The sequence below is a fragment of the Glycine soja genome, chromosome 10 (assembly GCF_004193775.1).
Source record: "Glycine soja cultivar W05 chromosome 10, ASM419377v2, whole genome shotgun sequence".
Classification (NCBI taxonomy): Eukaryota; Viridiplantae; Streptophyta; class Magnoliopsida; order Fabales; family Fabaceae; genus Glycine; species Glycine soja.
The window spans coordinates 45,720,588-45,741,090 of NC_041011.1; the positions used below are offsets into that span (position 1 = coordinate 45,720,588).

At 30.7% G+C, this 20,503-nt stretch overlaps 2 protein-coding genes across 3 annotated transcripts; one reads left to right on the top strand and one right to left on the bottom strand.

Moving 5' to 3' along the window:
• Positions 1-1,340: 1,340 nt before the first annotated feature.
• Positions 1,341-2,937, bottom strand: LOC114369488 (vinorine synthase-like). Its single transcript, XM_028326720.1, has one exon. The coding sequence runs from the start codon at positions 2,935-2,937 to the stop codon at positions 1,597-1,599; it is 1,341 nt and encodes a 446-aa protein (XP_028182521.1). The 3' UTR covers positions 1,341-1,596.
• Positions 2,938-10,202: 7,265 nt separating this feature from the next.
• On the top strand, positions 10,203-15,545 carry LOC114370053 (synaptotagmin-3-like). Of its 2 annotated transcripts, XM_028327343.1 has the most exons (12): positions 10,203-10,569; positions 10,748-10,846; positions 10,951-11,001; positions 11,086-11,209; positions 11,982-12,100; positions 12,200-12,301; positions 12,410-12,484; positions 12,837-12,913; positions 13,284-13,533; positions 14,159-14,530; positions 14,834-14,962; positions 15,230-15,545. In XM_028327343.1, exons 1-12 carry the CDS (start codon positions 10,459-10,461, stop codon positions 15,356-15,358), a joined length of 1,638 nt encoding a protein of 545 aa, XP_028183144.1. In that variant the 5' UTR covers positions 10,203-10,458; the 3' UTR covers positions 15,359-15,545. The 2 variants fall into 2 exon arrangements, with proteins under 2 accessions (XP_028183144.1, XP_028183145.1); XM_028327344.1 differs by lacking the exons at positions 10,203-10,569; positions 10,748-10,846; positions 10,951-11,001; positions 11,086-11,209 and having other exon boundaries at positions 12,000-12,132.
• Positions 15,546-20,503: the final 4,958 nt, after the last annotated feature.

The following is a 20,503-nucleotide window of genomic DNA, read 5'->3' on the forward strand; positions in this document are numbered from 1 at the left end:
GTAATAATGTTCTTCATTTATTGTTCAAAATATTATATTTGTCATAAACTAAAAGTAAAATACCTAAATTGCATGTTTAATATCTAATTAAATAAAATGAAAAATATAATAAAATAAAACCATTATTGATATCAGATATAATATTAATAATATTCAATAGCAATAGACTAGTAGTTATACTACTTGTAAATTAGAAAAGAAAAAAAATACTGGATCAAAATGTATTTGGCTGAAATTGAGTTGAAATAACTTTTAACTCAATTTTAAAATACTTTCCATTTATTTCAAAAACATCTATCTATATGTAAATTTGGTTTTTGATTTTAAAAATACATAGTGACATTTTACAAAGATATTTTTCATTATTGTGACCACTGCTGTTGACACATGCATTTGCTACACCACATACTTTCGATTTGGTTGATCTTCAATTTTTGGAATTGATTTGCCGATTTAAAACGGTGGAATTCAGTCTTAAATACCCTTAAATTAATTTCCATTCCTTTCTGTTGCACTCTTGGGGGAACAAGTAGTACCAACACATAAGAAAGATAATTAAGTAATTCACATCTCTTTTGTATATATGATGATGCTGTTTTAAATAAAATTGTTACTGAAAAAGAAACTCAAATCTAACTTTGTTTATCATCAAATATTTTCATAACCTGTTATCTTACTCGCCCTCCCCTTTAATTATGTATGGATTGCCATACCTACCTTTTTGCAAGGTATTATTCATCACTACCATACCGTCATGCTATAGCCACTCCTATCTGGTTGGAAGAATCACGTGCTGCTCCATCCAGTGAAATTATGTGATGTGGACCAACAACTGCAGCAAGCACTACTAGTGACTCTAGCTGCAGTTCCACGCACTTTCTATTATGTTCATTTTCATTTCATATGGAGTACTATAGTCCAAGTTCCATTGATATTTGTTTGTAAGATCAATATAAAACTTGGATAACACGTTAATACTACTATACAAGAAGGCTAATCAATGTATTGTTAATTCAGATAGAATCGGTATTACTGACACAATACTTATTCTTTCTATCATTCAGGTATGGTAGAAAAATTATGAACTGAACTAATAATTGATCGGTATCGGTAGGTATAGGTACATCACCTGTAGTATAGTTATAGATGACCGTGAAAATACAAAATACAAATTTAAAAAATACAGTTGACTGCTTGAAGAAACTAACAGCTAAGTAGAAAGGAAAAATTGTCTGAGTCTTTGCTCAGCTTCCGAACACTGGTTATGCGTGGAACTAGTTTATTTCAGAATTCCATTAAATTTATTAGCGCTGCAGTGCACCTACTTGGTTTGTCATAGAAGCTGTTAACTAGCTTTTTTGTCTAGCATACTGGTATTTTTCCTATAATTCAATACCTATTAATTAGTTTGGACCAGACAAGAATTCAACTTATTTTTCATTTTATCCCAAGAGGTCTTTGTCTTTAACAGTGACTTGACAAGTGATTAGTACTTCAACCTTTCTGGAGATCAACAAACATTTTATCATTCTTTTTTGCAAACACATGTTTCAATTGTTTCTATTTGAAAAGTTAATTCATTTGCAGATGTCAAAACTAGATGTTTGAAACACTAGGATTAGGCAAAGCTAATCTGAGAAACTCAACGTCTCTTTCCAAGTTAGCAATATGTTGCATTTCCATTGTCAACCAAGCTTCCATGCCTTCATCTGTTTCCATGATAACAGCTACATTGGGGAGAGTTTCCTGATCCCCTCCTCTAACACCAACCCACAAAGGCTTCCCAAAACCAAAATCTAGTTCACTGAAATTCAAGCCACACCAACTTGTCAGCACAATTGGAATTGGACTTATTGTTTCAATACCTTGAGGCAGATCCACACACTGAGTGCTCCCTAGGATATTAGGATCACTTTTCACTCTTAAAAACAACTCCCTTGAAAGCTTTCCAAATTTCTCCCTGGCAATGCTGACCAAATATCTAACACTAGTGTCTGCATTGACTGTTTCAGAAAACACCATCACTGGCCACAAAATGTTACCAATGGTGTATCTAGAGAAAGGTTCACCAATCCTCCTTCTCATGTCCACAATATGGATAGCCACTGCTGGTCTTGTGCTATCAGACTCCATCTTGCATGCAAGTGTCATGTGTTTCCAAATGAATGCAGTCAGTGCTTCATATCTGGTAAGAGGCTTTGAGCTTTCATCATAATCACCGTCTTTTGCTTCAGCTCTTAGAGTGTTGATGGATTCAACACCAAACACAAACCTTCTAGTGGTGCACATTTTTTGTGCACTTGAATCCTCATTATTTTGATTAGCATGGTTATGCAAACTCAAATGATTCAATGGTGGAAAGAAAGAAGAGGCAGAACTTAAATCAGGAGATGGAACTTCCTCCTTAGAGCCACGGCATATAGCGGCCCAAGTAGTTTGAAAGAGGCTTCCAGAGCAACCATCAAGAAGAGTATGGAGATTACATGTGCCTATAGCTATTCCACCACAATTGAATATGTTCACTTGTAAAAGTACTTGGGGCAAGGTTTCTCTATGTGAGTGCATCTTGTTAGGCTCACGTGGGAGCAATTTGTTTAGAAATTCTAGCTTAGGTGGTGTGAGGAACTCAACCATGTTAAGGTTCACCTTGGCTTCCAAGTAAAGTGCACCCTCATCATTACAAGTGATGAAAGTGTGGTCTTCTCTTCTGCCTGCTACAGGGTAGAAAATTGTTAGTGTCTCAGACAGTGATTGTTTCAATTGAGCACAGATATGAGAGGGTTCAGGGAACCCCACCTTGTTGGGGTAAAACATAACCATTGGCAAATAGGTGACAAGTTGAAGCTGATCAAACAAAGAGAGTTGGAAGAATTTGTGTTCATCTGGTGTGGGGAACAATGGTTTGATTGTTTCTCTTGATGTAATTGTGATTTCCATTCCCAACTAGTACTTGTGTTTACAAGTTTGTTTTCAAATATTCAATGAACCTTTGAATTGATTGGTTTTGGGAGGAGTAAATGGACAAGTGAAGTCCTTAATTAGCATTAAAATGTACATAGAAACATAAGTATGTTGATGAAACTCCATAGTATACTTATCAGGTTACGAATTCCCTGGAGGTTGCAAGTATTAATTAGTGGGAGTTGTTAATCGAATTAAATCACCTGAGAGTTTAAGGTGGCAGTCTTTTTTCTAACGTTCCTTCCTAAAAAAAATTAATTAATTAAAAAAACATTTTCAAGGGTAAAACATACAAATACAAAACTATATGAACTTTTGCGGTAAGTTTGCCTATATTTTTTTAACATGGGCCCGGGGGATGCTTTAAATCTATCAAATATCAATTTTAAGAATATGCATGCAAAAGTAAATTTTATTTATATTTTATTTTATTTATTTATTTGGACCTCTTTTGGTAAAATAAAATTCATATACAAAACTTGATCCTAAACTATTACTTAAAAAATCAAAATTATGTATTACTTAAACCAACAACTCATTAATAATTAATAGGCTTAATTACATTTTTAGTAACTCAAATTAGGGGCCTATTTTTATGGTCCTCTAAATGAAAATTTGTATTTATTTTCCTCCTTCAAATTGAAAAAAAAATACTCTTGTTAGTCTTCTGCCAGAATTTAAGAAACTTAAAAATACAAATTTTATTTGAGAGAATAAAAAAAAATAATCGCCTAAGTTAAAGGACTAAAGACATAAGCCTAATTTAATTAAATCTTAAGATATTGGCAATCCAACCCAGTTTGGTGTGGTCCACCAAGTTTATTTGTTTTTGTCAATGGCCCACATATAGTCTTCTTTAAGAAAATCCATTTTAAGCCCAGTTTTTCATTCATTCATAAATATTTTGTCTCGAGAGACAATGATATCCTTAAGTGTTCAAGACATCCATGCCCCCACCTCCTGGATGAAGTGAAGAAACCGATGAAGGAATTCACAGTCCCCACATGATGGTTTAAAATTCACAGAACACTTCTTCAAATCACCGTTCTTAAGAATGTTGTGGTTTGTGGAATTGTTTTAGTGCCCGTTCTTTTGTTGAAAGAGACCAAATGGAAACAAGAACAGGTGGTTGTGGTTCGTTTGTTGGGCCATATGGATATGAGATTTAGATTTATTAACCGAAAAGAGTGAAATGAAATCCAGGCTTTGATTATTGTCTTAAGGGGAATATATTAAAATAAAGGTATCTAAGTAAATTCACTTTTTTTATAAAAAAAAAAAAGGAAAAGGGGAGTGTAAATAGTAATTGTGAGAAGTGTAAATAACAAAAGCCTTTAGTTTTTCAAGGAAAAGAGAAATTGGACATTTATCTATCAAAGTCCAATAACATTTATGAAGTTGATTGGATTTTTGGCCCAAACATCAGCATCCTTGTTTAAGATTTTGGTCCAACAACTTGCAATCTAGATGCCAGATACGAACCAGAGAGGAACATCTTTTTCGTATTTTACGAAACACAACAAAAAATAATATTATTTAGCATATAACCCATGCCTTTCTATTTAAATTTTTGGTGCGAAAAACTTTTTCTTAAATTCATTTTTATGTTCGTCGCAAAATCTTGCAATATAAAGGGACAAATTAAGTCCATTTGCTCCGGAGAAGAAAACTAGAGAGATTGGTTTTAGTTTATCACCAAAAATGACTAAACGCGTTTTGAGAAAAGGTGATAACATTTGGTTCTGTATCAGTTCATCAACCATGGTTTGCAACAATGTCAACTTCTAATCAAATCTTAAACAAGCCAAACATAGCATTGATGCTTTAAAGTTTAAAGATGTCAAGACTTAAGAGAAGAAAATTCAATTGCCTCCTTCTCTGACTAAAATTATAAACCATTATACAAAACTTGCACGCATCCTAATTTAGAAAACACGATCTATGCATTACATTAATCAATCATCAACCCTTAGAAAATATATTCAAGCCATGTTAGTCATTAACTTTAGACAAGTATGCATTTTGATTGTTTTTTGTTATTATTTTTAGAAATATATTTTGATTAATAATTATATATATATATATATATGTTATTTTCCCTTTTCTATGATTTTGTGAAAGAAATTATGAAAAATAATGATATTATAATTATTAATTAATAAAAGTAGAAAACAGATCAAATATCACGAAATATACACATTACACATGGATTTGATTAAAAGTTAAAACCAGGTTACATACTTACATAACATAATGTCATCATTCACTTTGAGATAGTGAGTGGTTGGCCAACCTCAAGTGATTATAGCAATAAGCAGTGTTAGATCCACAAACTTCACAATATTTTCAAACTCTTGTTCCTCCATCTTTCCATGTGGCATTCATTCATCTCAAGACTTCACGTAGCTTAGCATTTGGCATTGCTCGCAAACAGAAGACCTAGTCAATGTTACTACAATAGTTCTAGGCCAGCACTGATTTATTACTTAATCATTAATGTACTCAACATAATACAAATATAATAGATAAAAAAATATAAAGAATTTAAAGTCATTTTTTTCTTCTCTAGATGGCACCTTTAGCTTATGGCACTTATATACTTTCCTAAAACAAAGACAGGTGGCATTTATAAAGATTAATATTTAATAATTTTAACACATACACGTGTCATTTTATTATTGTTTTAATTAAAAAAACACATGATAACTCATTCTAATGGCGTTCTCTATCCACTTATTTGTTGTTGTTTTTCTTTAATTATGTCATCATTAACGATTTAACATGTTTTCGCCCTACTTATCGCTGTCGTTTTATTATTTTCTTCATTTTCTGTTCCTGTTCTTTAATGCACAAGCATAACATGCATGCAAAATTTATTTTCTCTAATACGAAGAAAACAAAATCGAGAATTTTAACACATCCCATAAGATCTTAACTATTAAGGAATCGCCTCAAGTATTTTATTATACGAAAAATAAGCATATACTGTGTTTTCCTTTTTCTGTACTTTGTGTGTTTGTTAATGAAGACCCACTAAGCAATAGATGCTTGTTCATGTACGCTACCAGTTCATCATTATTTAATGGAGTTCAAAAACAAGTATTTGCCTTGGAAAGAAAATGAAAATTGTACGTTTCAAGAAATTTCTTGCTCAAAACTCCTGGGGCCTACCTTAATTGGTTATATTCTACAATATACATTATATCCCAAATTCCCTAACATGTCAATCAAATCTATTTACTTTCGTATCAAACAGCTGTTTCGGGGGCATATTCTTTCAAAACAAAGTGCCATCTACATTTTTTTTAATAAAATATTTTTATTTTAAATTAATAAGTACTATTCTTATTTGGTAATTCAAAGTCTTTACAGCTAATCGTAGAATTCTATGGCTTTATTTGATTATTATGATTTCCACGATGCACCAAATTAAAAAGGAAGAATAAAATCATATTCTTGTTGATCAAGATCACGCGTGCATTCCCGCCACGATTTGTTTGATGTCACCATAAGGAAATGATCAAATAGCTTGATTGTATCCAATTTGTTAACATGAAACACAGCTGAAGAATTATTCCATAAGTTGCCGTAATTTACTTCTTGTACAGTATATATATACTTGAAAATACAAACCAACCAACAAGAAACAATATTATCTGTATCTTTATCTCTTACTTCTTTACTTTAATTGACTTAAACATTTTAATCCTTGCAATTGACAATAATCATCGTAAACTTAGTAAGAGACCTACGTCGAAGGACTTCAATACTCAAAGAAAACGTGTGAGACATGTAACAGTGATTCCCGAGATGATAAGGAACACAAGAACTATTAATAGAATACTGTACACTATTAGCAAGAGATAATCACCAAAAGTCGTCGTTGCACTTATTTTTGTTGTTGTAAATTTCGGGATTAATTATTGCATAGAAGCTAGCTCCACATACATGGAGGGCTATAAATTCCATGCACGAACGTAAGCTTCCACATATGTTTGGCTACTAATCAAACTTATAATGTAATATTTTATTTTATCTGTTCTTAATTATAAGATTTTTTTTAAAAAAATTATTTATTCTTTTGTATTAATTTTTATTTTATTTTCTAGATACATTAACTATTTTTTTCCTACATATCCTTACTTAATTAATTTCTCTCATGATTCAAATTACCTATTTTTATTAAAAGACATAAATTAATTAAAAGAATCTTTAATTAAGAAAAATTCGAATGACCTCCAATAAATAGGTACTTACATCCTAAGACGATCCAGGTGGATATATAAGTAGAAAATACTTAAGAAAAAAAATTCATCAAAGAAATCTCCTTCAAAATTATCAGTGGCTTTAACAAAATTTTGTGAGAAATTGTAGTAATTATATATGGTTTATTTATTAATTAATAAAAACAATGGCTGAAGATATTTTGGGCAATGTAATTGAATTACTACTACATTAGTAGTTATGACTAGATAGAGAGGCCTAGCCTTCTCCTTTGTGGGAGGACACTTTTTAAAGAATATTTTGCTCACTATATCAACGGTTGAACCTTGTTAGCCTAAATTCCTTCACGACAAATGTTCCTGGTCCTTCCCATAATTGCCTACTCTTATTTACTTATTATCAAGATACATTCACTCATTCAAGGGATGTGTTCCTTGTTTTTTTAACTTTATTAACTTAATTAACATGCGTTCGATACACATGAATGTATCAAACATAAAAAATAAAATATGAAATAATCAATAATTAAGATTTTGAATCATTACTTATTCACATAAATAAATTCTGTATCACTAAACTAGCATAAATTTTAATCGTTTGCACCGAAAAAGGAACATGAAAACAGTGAAAATTTTAACACATTATGCACGCGCACACCCATGTGCCATCCCTCCGCACAAAAAAGTCCCATTGCTGTCATATTTATTGTTGCAATAATTTATTATAATATGTTATGCTAAAATTTAAATGTCTTTAAATGTATATATATATATATATATATATATGTTAAAATTTAAATGAAAAAATAACAAATAATAAATAAGAATAATTGGTATTCTATTATTTTAAAGATTAATGATTCAAATAAGATATTTGTGAAATAAAACTCATTCATATATGATATCGTTGGTGAAATAAAAATAAATAAAACTGTGCTTATAGCCTTATATTGAAAGAATTCAATAAAGTAATTTTATTTTAATAATTAAATAATTGTATTATTATCTATACCTATATTCTACACAAAGTGCATGTAAGGAATAAAATGTTATTTTATATTAAGATATATATTCTCATAAAATATATTAAAATACATATACTTTTATAATAAAAAGGAGTTATTTAATTTATAAAAAAATTATTAATATTTTTTATAAAAATAATAAATATAGTAAGAATATGTATTTTCTATTTTATTTTAATCATTTTTATTCAAACTAAGGTTTTTTTTTCCTAACAACTATTCAAACTAAATGTCAAAAGGCCCAAACAAACGAGCAGCAACTTATTATAAACTTTCACCAATTTCGGTGATTTTCAAATGCTGACTGCTGACGACTGTAAAGTCTGTGTGCTAATATAAAAACACGGTTTTCAACTGTATAATAAAATATTGTAGTAAATTATTATAATTGAAAGTAAAAATATTTAGAAGAAATATGAAATCAATAGGCAACCAGGGTACATGAGATATGAGATTTCTATTTACTATCCAACTAAGCTTTCTATTATTGAATTAAGCTACATGAAAGTAAAATGATATCTTCGATAAAGAGTTAGATTTTAAAAAATAATTATAACTATAATTTTTAATTAATTAATAATATAAAATTTTACACTTCTTTTTTTATAAATAATTATTTTTACATTTTTAATACATAAAGATTAAACTCTCTGTATTACAAAAAACATTAATTTTTTTTATTGTTATAGTTAGATCTTCAAGCTGTAAATAAAAAAAGAAGATAGATATTCAATTACTAAGGAAAACGGCAGAAATTAAAAGCCATGTTGGACCACACATCTAATGTATAACTTTGTTTGTTTTTTTATTTTTTCAAATATATTTGGTAGCATCAAGGGGGTATACGTTAACGTGGTGCAAACTACAAACATATTTTATATAATCGGTGAAGCTTATTTTTATAATAAAAAAATCATTATCCGTCTATCTGTATTTTAATTATTTTTTTATTGATATAAATCAAATAATGACAACAAGTATTTAAGGCGATTTATGAAAAAAAAAATTATCTTGCTCTTTCGCAGGTTTAAAGAATATTAATGCCTTTCAATTTTACTAGAGCTAAAAAACAATTATTTATAGATGAAGAGTTGTTAACAGACGTTGTTAATATTGAAATTTTAAGTAATTAAAATTTAATTGATACAAACAATTATTTATCGTGATAGTTTTTTTATTTAGGATGATAGTGTGCATAGCATTTTTTTTCTGTTATTATAATAAATATTACACTTTTCGGCTCTACATTTTTTAGATTATTCAGGTGTATTGAATTAGAATTTATAGATTTTAAAATAGTTTGTAGGAATTTAATAGTTTTTATGATTAAGATTTTATATTTTAGATTTTAATAAATTTATAAGATTTAAAAGAAATTTATAAAATTTAAAAGTACTTCATTAGTTTACACGATTTTAAAGGTTTTCGTGATTTTTTAACAACATTCAAATTTTAACCTATAAATGATAATTTTAGATTAAAAAAAGAAAAACAAATACAAATTTTCACAATCTTTTAAAGGAGTCGATGAATAGGAAAAAAAATGATAACTAAAAGTATAAACTACATTACTATTATATTTTAACTGTGTATATAATAAAGTCACTTCTATACTTCTATAACTTCATATAAAATTTAAATAATTGTAGATTCTCATTTTTTCTATATTTAACTTCCATTTCCTAAAAAAAAAACTTCCATCATAATTGTAAATGGAGAGACAAGTGTTAACTTCCTTAATTTCAGTCAAAATTGATTTTAATATCTATATTTTAAAAGCAATAATTTTAGTTATTATCTGTTATCCTAATATCTTAAGTTTTATGGAAAGACAAAATTCACGAGAATAAAATTATACCATAGAAACTAAAATCAATTATTAAGAGACTTAAAACATTTTATAATAACAATAATTAATATAATAATATAGTCTGAAATAAGAGAAATTGTAGAATGGCAAGTGGCAATAAATGGTACAGCATTTTGAAATAGGATAGTGAGGCAAAAAATGAGTTTTTTTTTTTTTTGGGTGTTCATTGTTGAAGTGAAAAACAGAGGGTGCTGTGGTGTCTCTGTTTTTGGCGCTTTCATTCGTAACTCTCACACACAACGCAACCCTTTTAGTTTTTCTCGCCATCTTCCGAAACTGTCCAACCATTTTCTTGGGATGTAAAATATTTCCCCTTTTCTCTGCTCTTTTTCATCATCATTTACTTCTTCTTCTTCCTCTACCCAGAACGAACGAACAAATGGGGTTCTTGAGCAGTTTCTTGGGGGTTTTTGGTTTTGCCGTTGGAATACCTCTTGGCCTCTTGGTTGGGTTCTTTCTCTTTGTCTACTCAGAAACCAAACGTGTCAAGGTTAACATAACAACTCATTGCATGTTCGTTCTGTTTTATTCCAATTTTCAGCACAGACACATGCATTTCTTCTGATCACTCTCCGGGGACTGCTGGTGTTGGGTTTAACACCCCTTTTGCGTTTTGAATTCTGGGTGATAATCAAAATTTGATTTTTTTTTTCTTTTCAATGTTGCAGGACCCTGTTGTTAGGCCAATTAGTGAATTAGGCCCAAATTCTCTGCAGGAACTTCTGCCCGAGATTCCTCTCTGGGTGAAGACGCCTGATTATGAACGAGTTAGTTTCGTGAATTAAACGTTTTGTTTTGTTTTTTTAAGGTTTATGATGACTACGATGATGATGTTACTGTGTTATTGATATTATTTTTGCATGTTATTCAGGTTGATTGGTTGAACAAGTTTTTGTTGGATATGTGGCCCTTCTTAGACACGGTATTGTAATTTCGGTGATTCCATATGGGTGTGTTTGTGCTCTTGTTGGACAATTCTTCAATGGTGTTTCGTTTTTATGTATAGGCAATTTGTAAGATTATTAGAAGCACGACTCAACCGATATTTGCTGAATACATTGGGAAGTATCAGATCAAAGCGATTGATTTTGATGAGTTAAGCCTTGGTACTCTTCCTCCTACTGTCTGTGGTAAGTCTTTTCCCAGATCATCTTATTTTTTGTGCAAATATTTTATCCAGTCTTCTGCCCAGTAATACAAATAATACAAATGTCTGTCATATTATATGAAATTTCACTATTCTAATTGAAATTTTAGATTAGAATATGATTAGTGAAGATGATTTTCATCCTCGACAATTTTAGTGAATCCATTTAAACAAATGATGGGTACAAAAATTTAACAGTTTGACATTAAAGTCATGGTTTGCCTATTTTTAGACATGAACGAGAAGCAGAGAAGGTTGTGTTGAGACTTAAGAGTCTTGGACAGGTATAGATAACTATAGTTTTCTATTGCACTAGGGGCATGCTACAATGAACATGAATTTAGTGAAATTTCTGGATGATAGTTCTAGGACAGGCAAAGTGAATTATATACTCTTGGCTCCAATAAGCCAGAACATAAATTTTTGGTACCTCCATTGTAATTTCACTGGCATCTGCCACGAGTCTTTTGCATAAAATGAATGATTAAGGATGAATCATTTGGAAGTTAGAACTTTGAAGTACAAATGCACTTCAGAAAATAAATTTCACTTGAATAATTCCTGGTGAGCTAAACAGTGTTTTGCAGACGTGTTTTTAAATTCATCCTCATTAAAGGTCAATTTATGTTTATAAAGTTTGTCCAACATTTTGTTGGAGCCTTTATCATCTGATAGGGTAAAGAACTGGAACTTTGAGGTATTAAGGTCTAGTATGAATCTGATTTCTTTTTACTGTATACATGGTAATTCTGCAGGTATGAAAGTTTTAGAAACAAATGAAAAGGAATTGGTCATGGAACAAGTTATCAAATGGGCTGGTAATCCAAACATAGTGGTGTCCTTGTATGTGTCATCTTTGAAGATCACCATTCAGGTCAGATAAGCCTCGAGGCACAATCCTAAATGGTAAATGTTTTTTAAGGTCCTTCAAGATGATGCTTTCCTTCTGGGAATTCATTTTGATTCTTTGCAGTTGGTAGACTTGCAAATATTTGCAGCACCACGGATTACTTTAAGACCTTTGGTGCCTACATTTCCATGTTTTGCAAATATTGTGGTATCTTTGATGGAGAAGGTAAAGGAAATAATGTACTCAAGCTTAATTTCATTTATTACCTTTTATAATATTATAAGTCAGAAGAAATCCTCTCTTATGTGATAATTAATTATGTTTAATATCCAGCCTCATGTGGATTTTGGGATGAACGTATCAGGAGGGGACATCATGTCAATACCTGGTCTCTATAGATTTGTACAGGTGCTGCCTTTTTTTTTTTGTTGTTGGTTTCTAATTGTTTATACTTCTTGATTTTTTTTTTAATTTATATTTTGGATTAGAATTTTTGTGGTAGTAAACTTGTAAATTAAGACCTCCTATTTGTATTTTTACTTTTACATTCTTGGAACTTGGTTACTTTAGTTTGTGCATAATCCATTACTCCTATGGACATTTAATTTAAATTTCTAATTGTTGGATTATTTACATCCCTTGCACAAATTCATAAGGTTTTTTTTTGGGTTACTTTCTCGCCATCATATTTTTCTTCCCTGCACTTTCAAGTTTCAACTGCCATGGCCTTTCAAGGACTAACAAATATAGTTGCTTACAGGAAACAATAAAAAAACAAGTTGCAAACCTCTATCTCTGGCCTCAAACCCTGGAAATTCCTATTCTTGATGAATCAACGTAAGTTTGTATGAAATGATAAGAGTTCTATGTACCCACAACATTCATTTTTCTGATCTAAGCTTATAAAATTTTATCCAGTCTTTTTAAAATATATATATAAATAAAAAATGCTTCCTGCTCCTTTTCTAAAGCTGAAGTATAATAACATGCTTTAAAATGCTTATAAAAATAATGCCATGTTATTTTTCAGTGGTCTACAGTTGAAGGAATTACACAAAGCTGCAACCCATATCTTAGTAGAACTATGTTATTATTTAAAACATGATTTGAATATTGTTAAAAATTTACAGTAAATCGTTCGTAGTTACAAGAACTTTGTTTGCTCTATGAAGAATGATTCCTGATGCTTTGTTCACATCTCTTATAGGGTGGCAATAAAGAAGCCTGTGGGGATATTACATGTGAATGTGGTTCGTGCACAAAAGCTTTTAAAGATGGATTTGTTGGGTACTTCTGATCCTTATGTTAAACTAAGCTTGACAGGAGACAAACTTCCAGCAAAGAAAACCACTGTCAAGAGAAAGAATTTGAATCCTGAGTGGAATGAGAAGTTCAAGATTGTTGTAAAGGACCCTCAATCTCAAGTTCTCCAATTACAAGTTTATGACTGGGACAAGGTTTTCCTAATCTTTCTTCTGGTTACTTCAATTTTGACAGAAAATAGTAACATAAAAATCTTAGCTATAGTAGTCATAATTGACTAAGCCCTTAAGGTAGTCATGTTAGAATGGAAGTTCATAATTTTTCCTTTGAACATTTTATGGTCGACCAATGTAGTCTAAATGTTCATTTCTTTTACAGTTTCATCAAGAAAATAGAAAATTATTTTTTTAAGTTAATTATGTGTACAATGTATATTAACAATTATAGCTATTTGGCGGCACTTATCTATGAGATTGACAGTAACCATAAAATTATTTCAAATGATTACTTTTTCTAACTTTGTGGGATGTGAATTTGTTTTATTACTAGAAAGCCTCAGTTACTTTCAACTTTCAAGAAACAACTGCATTTTCAAATTGTGTGCAACCATGTTTAATTGATTATTTATAAAATTTGTTGGCTTTGATGATACTGATACAGTAACATTATATCTTTCTTCAATCATATTCTTCATCTCTGTCCACTCGATTCATTAATGGCATGCCATTATGTCAGGAAGAAATCAACCACTTTATTTGGTTGAAAGATATTGGTGCGAGTTTGCAATTTTAGCTGTTCTTTTTAATTGTATCTTAACAGGTTGGTGGACATGACAAGCTGGGAATGCAGTTAGTCCCTCTTAAAGTGCTAAATCCGTACGAGAACAAAGAATTTATACTTGATTTACTCAAGGACACAAATCTCAATGAAACTCCACATAAGAAGCCTAGAGGGAAAATTGTGGTGGACTTGACTTTTGTTCCTTTCAAAGAAGATAGTAACAAGTTTGGTGGACCTTCAGAAGGATATAGCAGGAAGGAAAGTGGAATTGATATTGTATCCGATGATGAGGTCCAAGAAGGAGCAGGTTTGCTTTCAATTGTGATCCAAGAGGCTGAAGAGGTTGAGGGGGACCATCACAACAACCCATTTGCAGTGCTGACCTTTAGAGGCGAAAAGAAAAGGACAAAGGTAAACTTTCCCCTTCAGGATATATGTACAACATTTTTTAGCTGTCTATCACATGCACATTATGTTACATAGATGTGACTCGGATGCGTGTTTATCACAATTGCATTTAGGCCTAGATGTGCATATGATGGATTAACATTAGCTAATGTTGGATATGCTGGTGAATTGGTGAATGTGTAGCTTTACAGTTAAAACTGAAGACATTAAAAATATGTTTCATGTTACCATTTGTATGCACAATTGATTCAGGCAAGTTTTTATGTCTAGTTGAAAAAATTTATTCCAGAATTCCAATTTATGCAGACGATGAAGAAAACTCGACACCCGCGTTGGAATGAAGAATTCCAATTCATGCTAGAGGAGCCTCCTCTACATGAGAAGATACATATTGAGGTTATGAGCAAGAGGAAGAACTTTAGTTTTCTGCCAAAGGTGCCGTTTTATTTTTCTCATTCATTATAAGTCATATTTTCCCCTGAATAAATTTGTTGAAATTTTACAACAACCAAGTCTTATCCCAATAGGTGAAGTTGGCTACATGATCACACGACATAATAAAAAGCCGAAGTTGTAGAAATACTAATTTTAATTTGTGATAAATTCGATAACTTCAATCCATGTACTCATCAATCTGTTAATTACCGTTTATTAGCTTGTTTTCATAATTCCAATGTGATACTAATATTCATATTTATGCAGGAATCATTGGGGCATGTGGAGATTAACCTAAGAGATGTGGTGCACAATGGTCGCATTAACGATAAGTACCATCTAATAAATTCAAGGAATGGAGTGATGCATGTTGAGATAAGATGGAAGGTGGTTTAAGAAACCAAATTAGTGTGTTATAAGGTCTTTTTCCTATAGCTGGGTTTAAATTCAATACTGTTAAATAGAAGAGGCAAACCACACCATTGAGACATCCATAAGAAATTGTCTTTTCGAGCAACATTTTGGCCACAGATATGTATATATAATATAATTCAATTAAGTGTTGTCCAACTTTGTCGTAAAACGATTGTTTCTAAAACTCCACCACAATAATATATATAAAGTAACAACATTAATTGCAAATATTGAAGTAATATTTTTTGTATCGTGGCAAAGAACTAGCTGATATAAATAAGTCCGGATAAAATATGATTTTTGTCTCTAAAACATTAGTCTTTCTAAAAATTGTGTTTGTTTTTTGTCCTTCTAATTTTAAAATGCACCAATTTTGATCCTTCAAGTGGTTTAGATAATGTTTTATAAGACAAAAAATAGTTTAGATAATAGATAATGCTTGGAGGATCAGAAGTGGTATATTTTAAAATTAGAAGAATAAAAAAGAGATTAATTTTTCTAGAAGGACTAAAACAGAACTCTACAGGTTTTAGAGGGAAAAATATATATTTTATCCAATAAATTAACATAAGTGTCTATTTTGGACTTTATGATTATTGTTAATTTGCTCTTTTAATAATAAAACGTCAAGGGATCAAAATGTTTATTTTATCATCGGTAGACTAAAATTTTAATTATTTGTTGTGAAATTAAACCAGAACATTTTTCTATTAGTTATAAAAAAATTAATGTTGTTTACAATTCATTTTTTAAAATTGTTTTAAAAATTCATTCAGCAAAATGAAGGTGGCTACTGGATAGAGACAAAAGAGCGTAGGATTTAATCCTTCCTCCATTTGGTTTTATTTGGGGGAATTAAGAAACATAAAAAGACATATGGCCCAACTAATTTTTAATCTCTCCATTTTGGAAAGAGAGGGAAAAAAGGTTTGTATATTGAAAATACTAACCTATCCTTATTTATATATATTTCTTTTTTTATTAGAGATATTTGTGTCATTTTATATATATACTTTTTTTTCTTCTATTTTCTATCCAATCAAACAAGAAATTTTTTTCTTTCGTTTCATTTTCTTTCCTACCAAATAACTCAAAAATCATCTTACATTCTATTCTTCTTCTTTTCTTTCCTCCCATTTTCATTCATTTTACTTTCTTTTCTAAACTAAACACACATAAATGTATTTCAAGCAAACTAATTGTTATCCATTAGTCCAGCCCAATCTGAGCTTAACATTATAAGAAAGAGGGGGAAACTATGTTTCTTTCATTTCATTTTCTTCTCTACTAGATAACTTAAAAATTATGTCACATTTTACTTTTTTTTCTTTCCTCACCCTTTCATTCCTTTTACTTTCTTTCCTAAACAAAACATACAAAAATGTATTTCAAGCTAACTAACGGTTATCCATTAGTCCAGTCCAATATGAGTTTAACGTTAGAAAAACTTCCAACAAAAGGGCCACTTCTTCCAACAAAAGTACAGTTACTCAAGCTTAACTGGACCACACTATCAATTTTGGCATGGGCAGACCAATTAGTTTAGCCAGAAAAAAGACGTGGCTTCAGCTTATAGAGTCTAAACCGAAACATTATAGAATTTGTGGAAATTTTCCAAAACTTCCAACAAAAGGGCCACTTCTTCTCGTTGTTTGGGCTAGACAAAAATGAAGATCCAAGTTGGGCCTTGAGATATATCACTGCATAGTTGGACTCTACAATGGCCCACATGTCACCATTTAATGAGAACTGGAGTTTCTTTCCTCTGTGGACCCAAAGAAATACAGTCCTTTTTCATTTTATATTTTTTGATAAATTTCTCTTTCTCTTTCTTTGCAAAAATAAACTAAAAATTGTTGTCCCCAAAAAAGGATTGTTGGACTCCTCTTCTAAATTGAAGACACTTTATTACTGTGTTTATTTATAATTTACAATTTTTATGAAAAAGTTTTATAAGCAATAGAAGATTAAAAAAAAACTGTATATTTCCACCCTTTTCTTTGTCAAAGGCTATGATTGAAAAGGGTCTTTTTGGTTGTCCAACCAGTTACACCAACCAGAGTTAATTTTCTTCCCCAATTTATCTGAGGAATTGTTGGAGGCTAGGGTGTCCTCAATGATGTCAATCAATTAAAAAGCTCCTCAAGATGTTAACTATATGGCAGAGTAGGGAACAAAAGAAATGCATGAATAGTACATGAAAATTAATTCACTCTAGGGTAATGCCAACATGAGAATCAAAAGAACCCAATGAGACTTCTCTGCCAAAGATTTACATGAACCTTCTTTGCATGTGTTGTCAGGTATTTGATGTGTTTCAGGGACAGCTATGCAGCAGAGAAACAAGCAAGAGCTAGCTAGCACACACTAAAATATTATCAAATTAATAGGAAGATGAGAAAAAGACTTGCATTTGCACAATCTCGGACAATGATTTTGAACATGTGGACCCACAGAATGTATGGATTAGGTTTGACCTTGTCGATTGTCAATACATGTGACATCATAATTAACAAAAACCACTGTTGGTTGGTTGTTTTCTTTGGTAGATCTGCATGGTTGTAAGTCCTTTAATATCTCTTACTGTTAATTATCTTCGAAGATTTGCATACAAATAACAACAACAACAACAATAAGAATTTTGTAATAATATCTCAACTTTATTGACAGAATGAAAAAAAACCTGTAGACAGTAGTGCTTGAGTTTTATATGTGCAGATATTTCATTATCACTACCATCTCGAATCAGGGGCAAGAAAATTGTTATTCTCTTTACACAGTTAATAAACTAAATTATCTTAAACATGCATGCTTCCATCAAAGATAAGCAATGAGCAGTGGGAAACTCCTCCTTTCAAAAAATATTTTAAGGCTTAAAATCTTATGCTTTATTAGTTTCAATTCAGTTTTTTTATCATGTTATAAGTATAAAATATTTAATAGATTTGTTCATAATTGATCTCTATTAAAAAAATTGATTAATTATTTTGTAAAATTTCTTCTCTCAATTATATTTTTTTCTATTCACAAAATTTAAACTCAAGTCTTTGTATAATTGATTGGATTTTAGTTTTGCTCAGATCAACCTAACTTTAGTACTTTTCAAATAAGATTAATAAATTACTTGTAATTTTGTTTGAGTAATGAATTAGAAATTAAGATATAAGTATAGTATCATAGTGGTGTCTTGAATAAACACAAAAGTGGAAGCACCGTAAGAGGAGAGGTTCTCTAATACACTAAAAAAGGTTCAGCTTTCTCGTTGACTTACCCATAAAGTTTGGCAAATTTGGAGGTAGTAAAGGAAACCCTATCCCCTCCCAACAAAGGGTTTCATGAGGATTCTCTCTTAATAGTTCTCCTCCATTCATTGTTAGGAAGAAGCTCCGATGGCACAAACCAACCCATTTTCTCTCTCTCTCATACACATACACACAAACATACGCTATCCTTCTCAAGGTGTGTAAGGCATGTGTGCCCTCAAAAGGAGGGAGAGTGAATTGGAAAATAGTCACTGTCTTTGCTCCTTATTGATTGTCTCTTGTGGGGGAGAGGAATAACTTTTTGCATACTAGAAAGATTAGGCGTATTTTTTTCTTTTATCTATAAAAGATGTCCTTTTGAGAGAGTAAAGTAAGTGGGAAGATTAGGCGTTTCTTCTCTCAAAGCTAGCTTTGTACCATATATTTTGCTCTTCCTATTCCATTTCATATATGGATTGATGCTCTCTATAATTTTTTGCTTAGCTTGACGCATGAAAAGTTGGTTATCGTGGCCTTAGAGATTCTTCAATTCGTTGGAAGACCAATACACTACAAAGTATTTTTTGATTCCCCCAGTAGACCAATTACATATATGTCAAATGGGAAACAAAATAGTTCCATATTTTTTCAAAAGCATTCCGATTAGTAGTATTTCAACCAAATCCATTATTCCATGAATATGTGGTGTATACATCATATGCATGCACCAAATTTTAAACATATTAATTTTCTGATGGTGGACACAAATCCAATATTGCAATAATCCACAAAAGCATATATTCTCCTCAACTTTCCACTTATTTTAAATAAGGTTTCGTCATCGATCAACATGAACTTATTGCAACAGTAATATTTAACATTTGAAAGTTGGAAACCCTTTGCCTTAATTAAAGTCAACTCTTCTACTAATTTGCTACCAAGGATATGCTCTTACTATAATCAAGCACTTCATCTACTTTTTCTCTTTTTACTAGCTAGATAACATGTTGCATTAACCTTAGTTTACTTTTCTCCTATAAATTTTAATTCACCTATTTTCTTACCCTAATTAGAGGTATTTTAACTTAATATCAGTAGTGGTTGATCTTATGATGTGTCAAAAAAAAGGGTAAACAACTTGCATACCGTTAATGCAAAATGAAGGGGTCAAGTCAAATGGTTTGGAACTGGAAGATCGGTGATGAAGATATCAAACCATAACATCTTGATTTTTTCATAAGTGTTTTTCTAGAAAAATACAAAGGAATTTGTATATTGCTCTTTGAACATTGAAGATAGGCATAAAATTCTTCTAAAAAATCCAAATATTTTATGATGAAATTTCAAGGCTCTAGATTTTGACCATTCATTGCCAATTTTGAGGCCGTTGTGGTGGTACATTGACCAAGATTATCTTGTTTTTCATAATTTTAGAAAAATATGCAGCACGACTAATGCTTTACAATGTTCAAGGAGAACTTTACAGAAGACTTCATTATTATAAGAGATAGAAACGTTTTAATCCAAAACTGACTCACCCCCAGTCTGGATTATCTATTGGCCTAACTTTTGATTCAACTTTTTTCTTATTTCATCAGCATCGTAGATCACTTAATAATGCGTTAAAAAAATAATCAAAGGGTATATTTTTTCTGAGTAAAAAAAATATCCATAACAAGGCATTACTAATAATTAAGAGACTCATACATCCCACCGATAAATTAATTAGTTAATGATATTATTAAGTTGATTATTATAATCTGAAACTGTACCAGCACTTAAGAAGTACAGTCTTTGATATTATATTTTTATTAATGAATAGTATTGGATATTGCTGGAAATAATTTAAGTCTCTGATCGACTAACAATACAATCATATTAAATC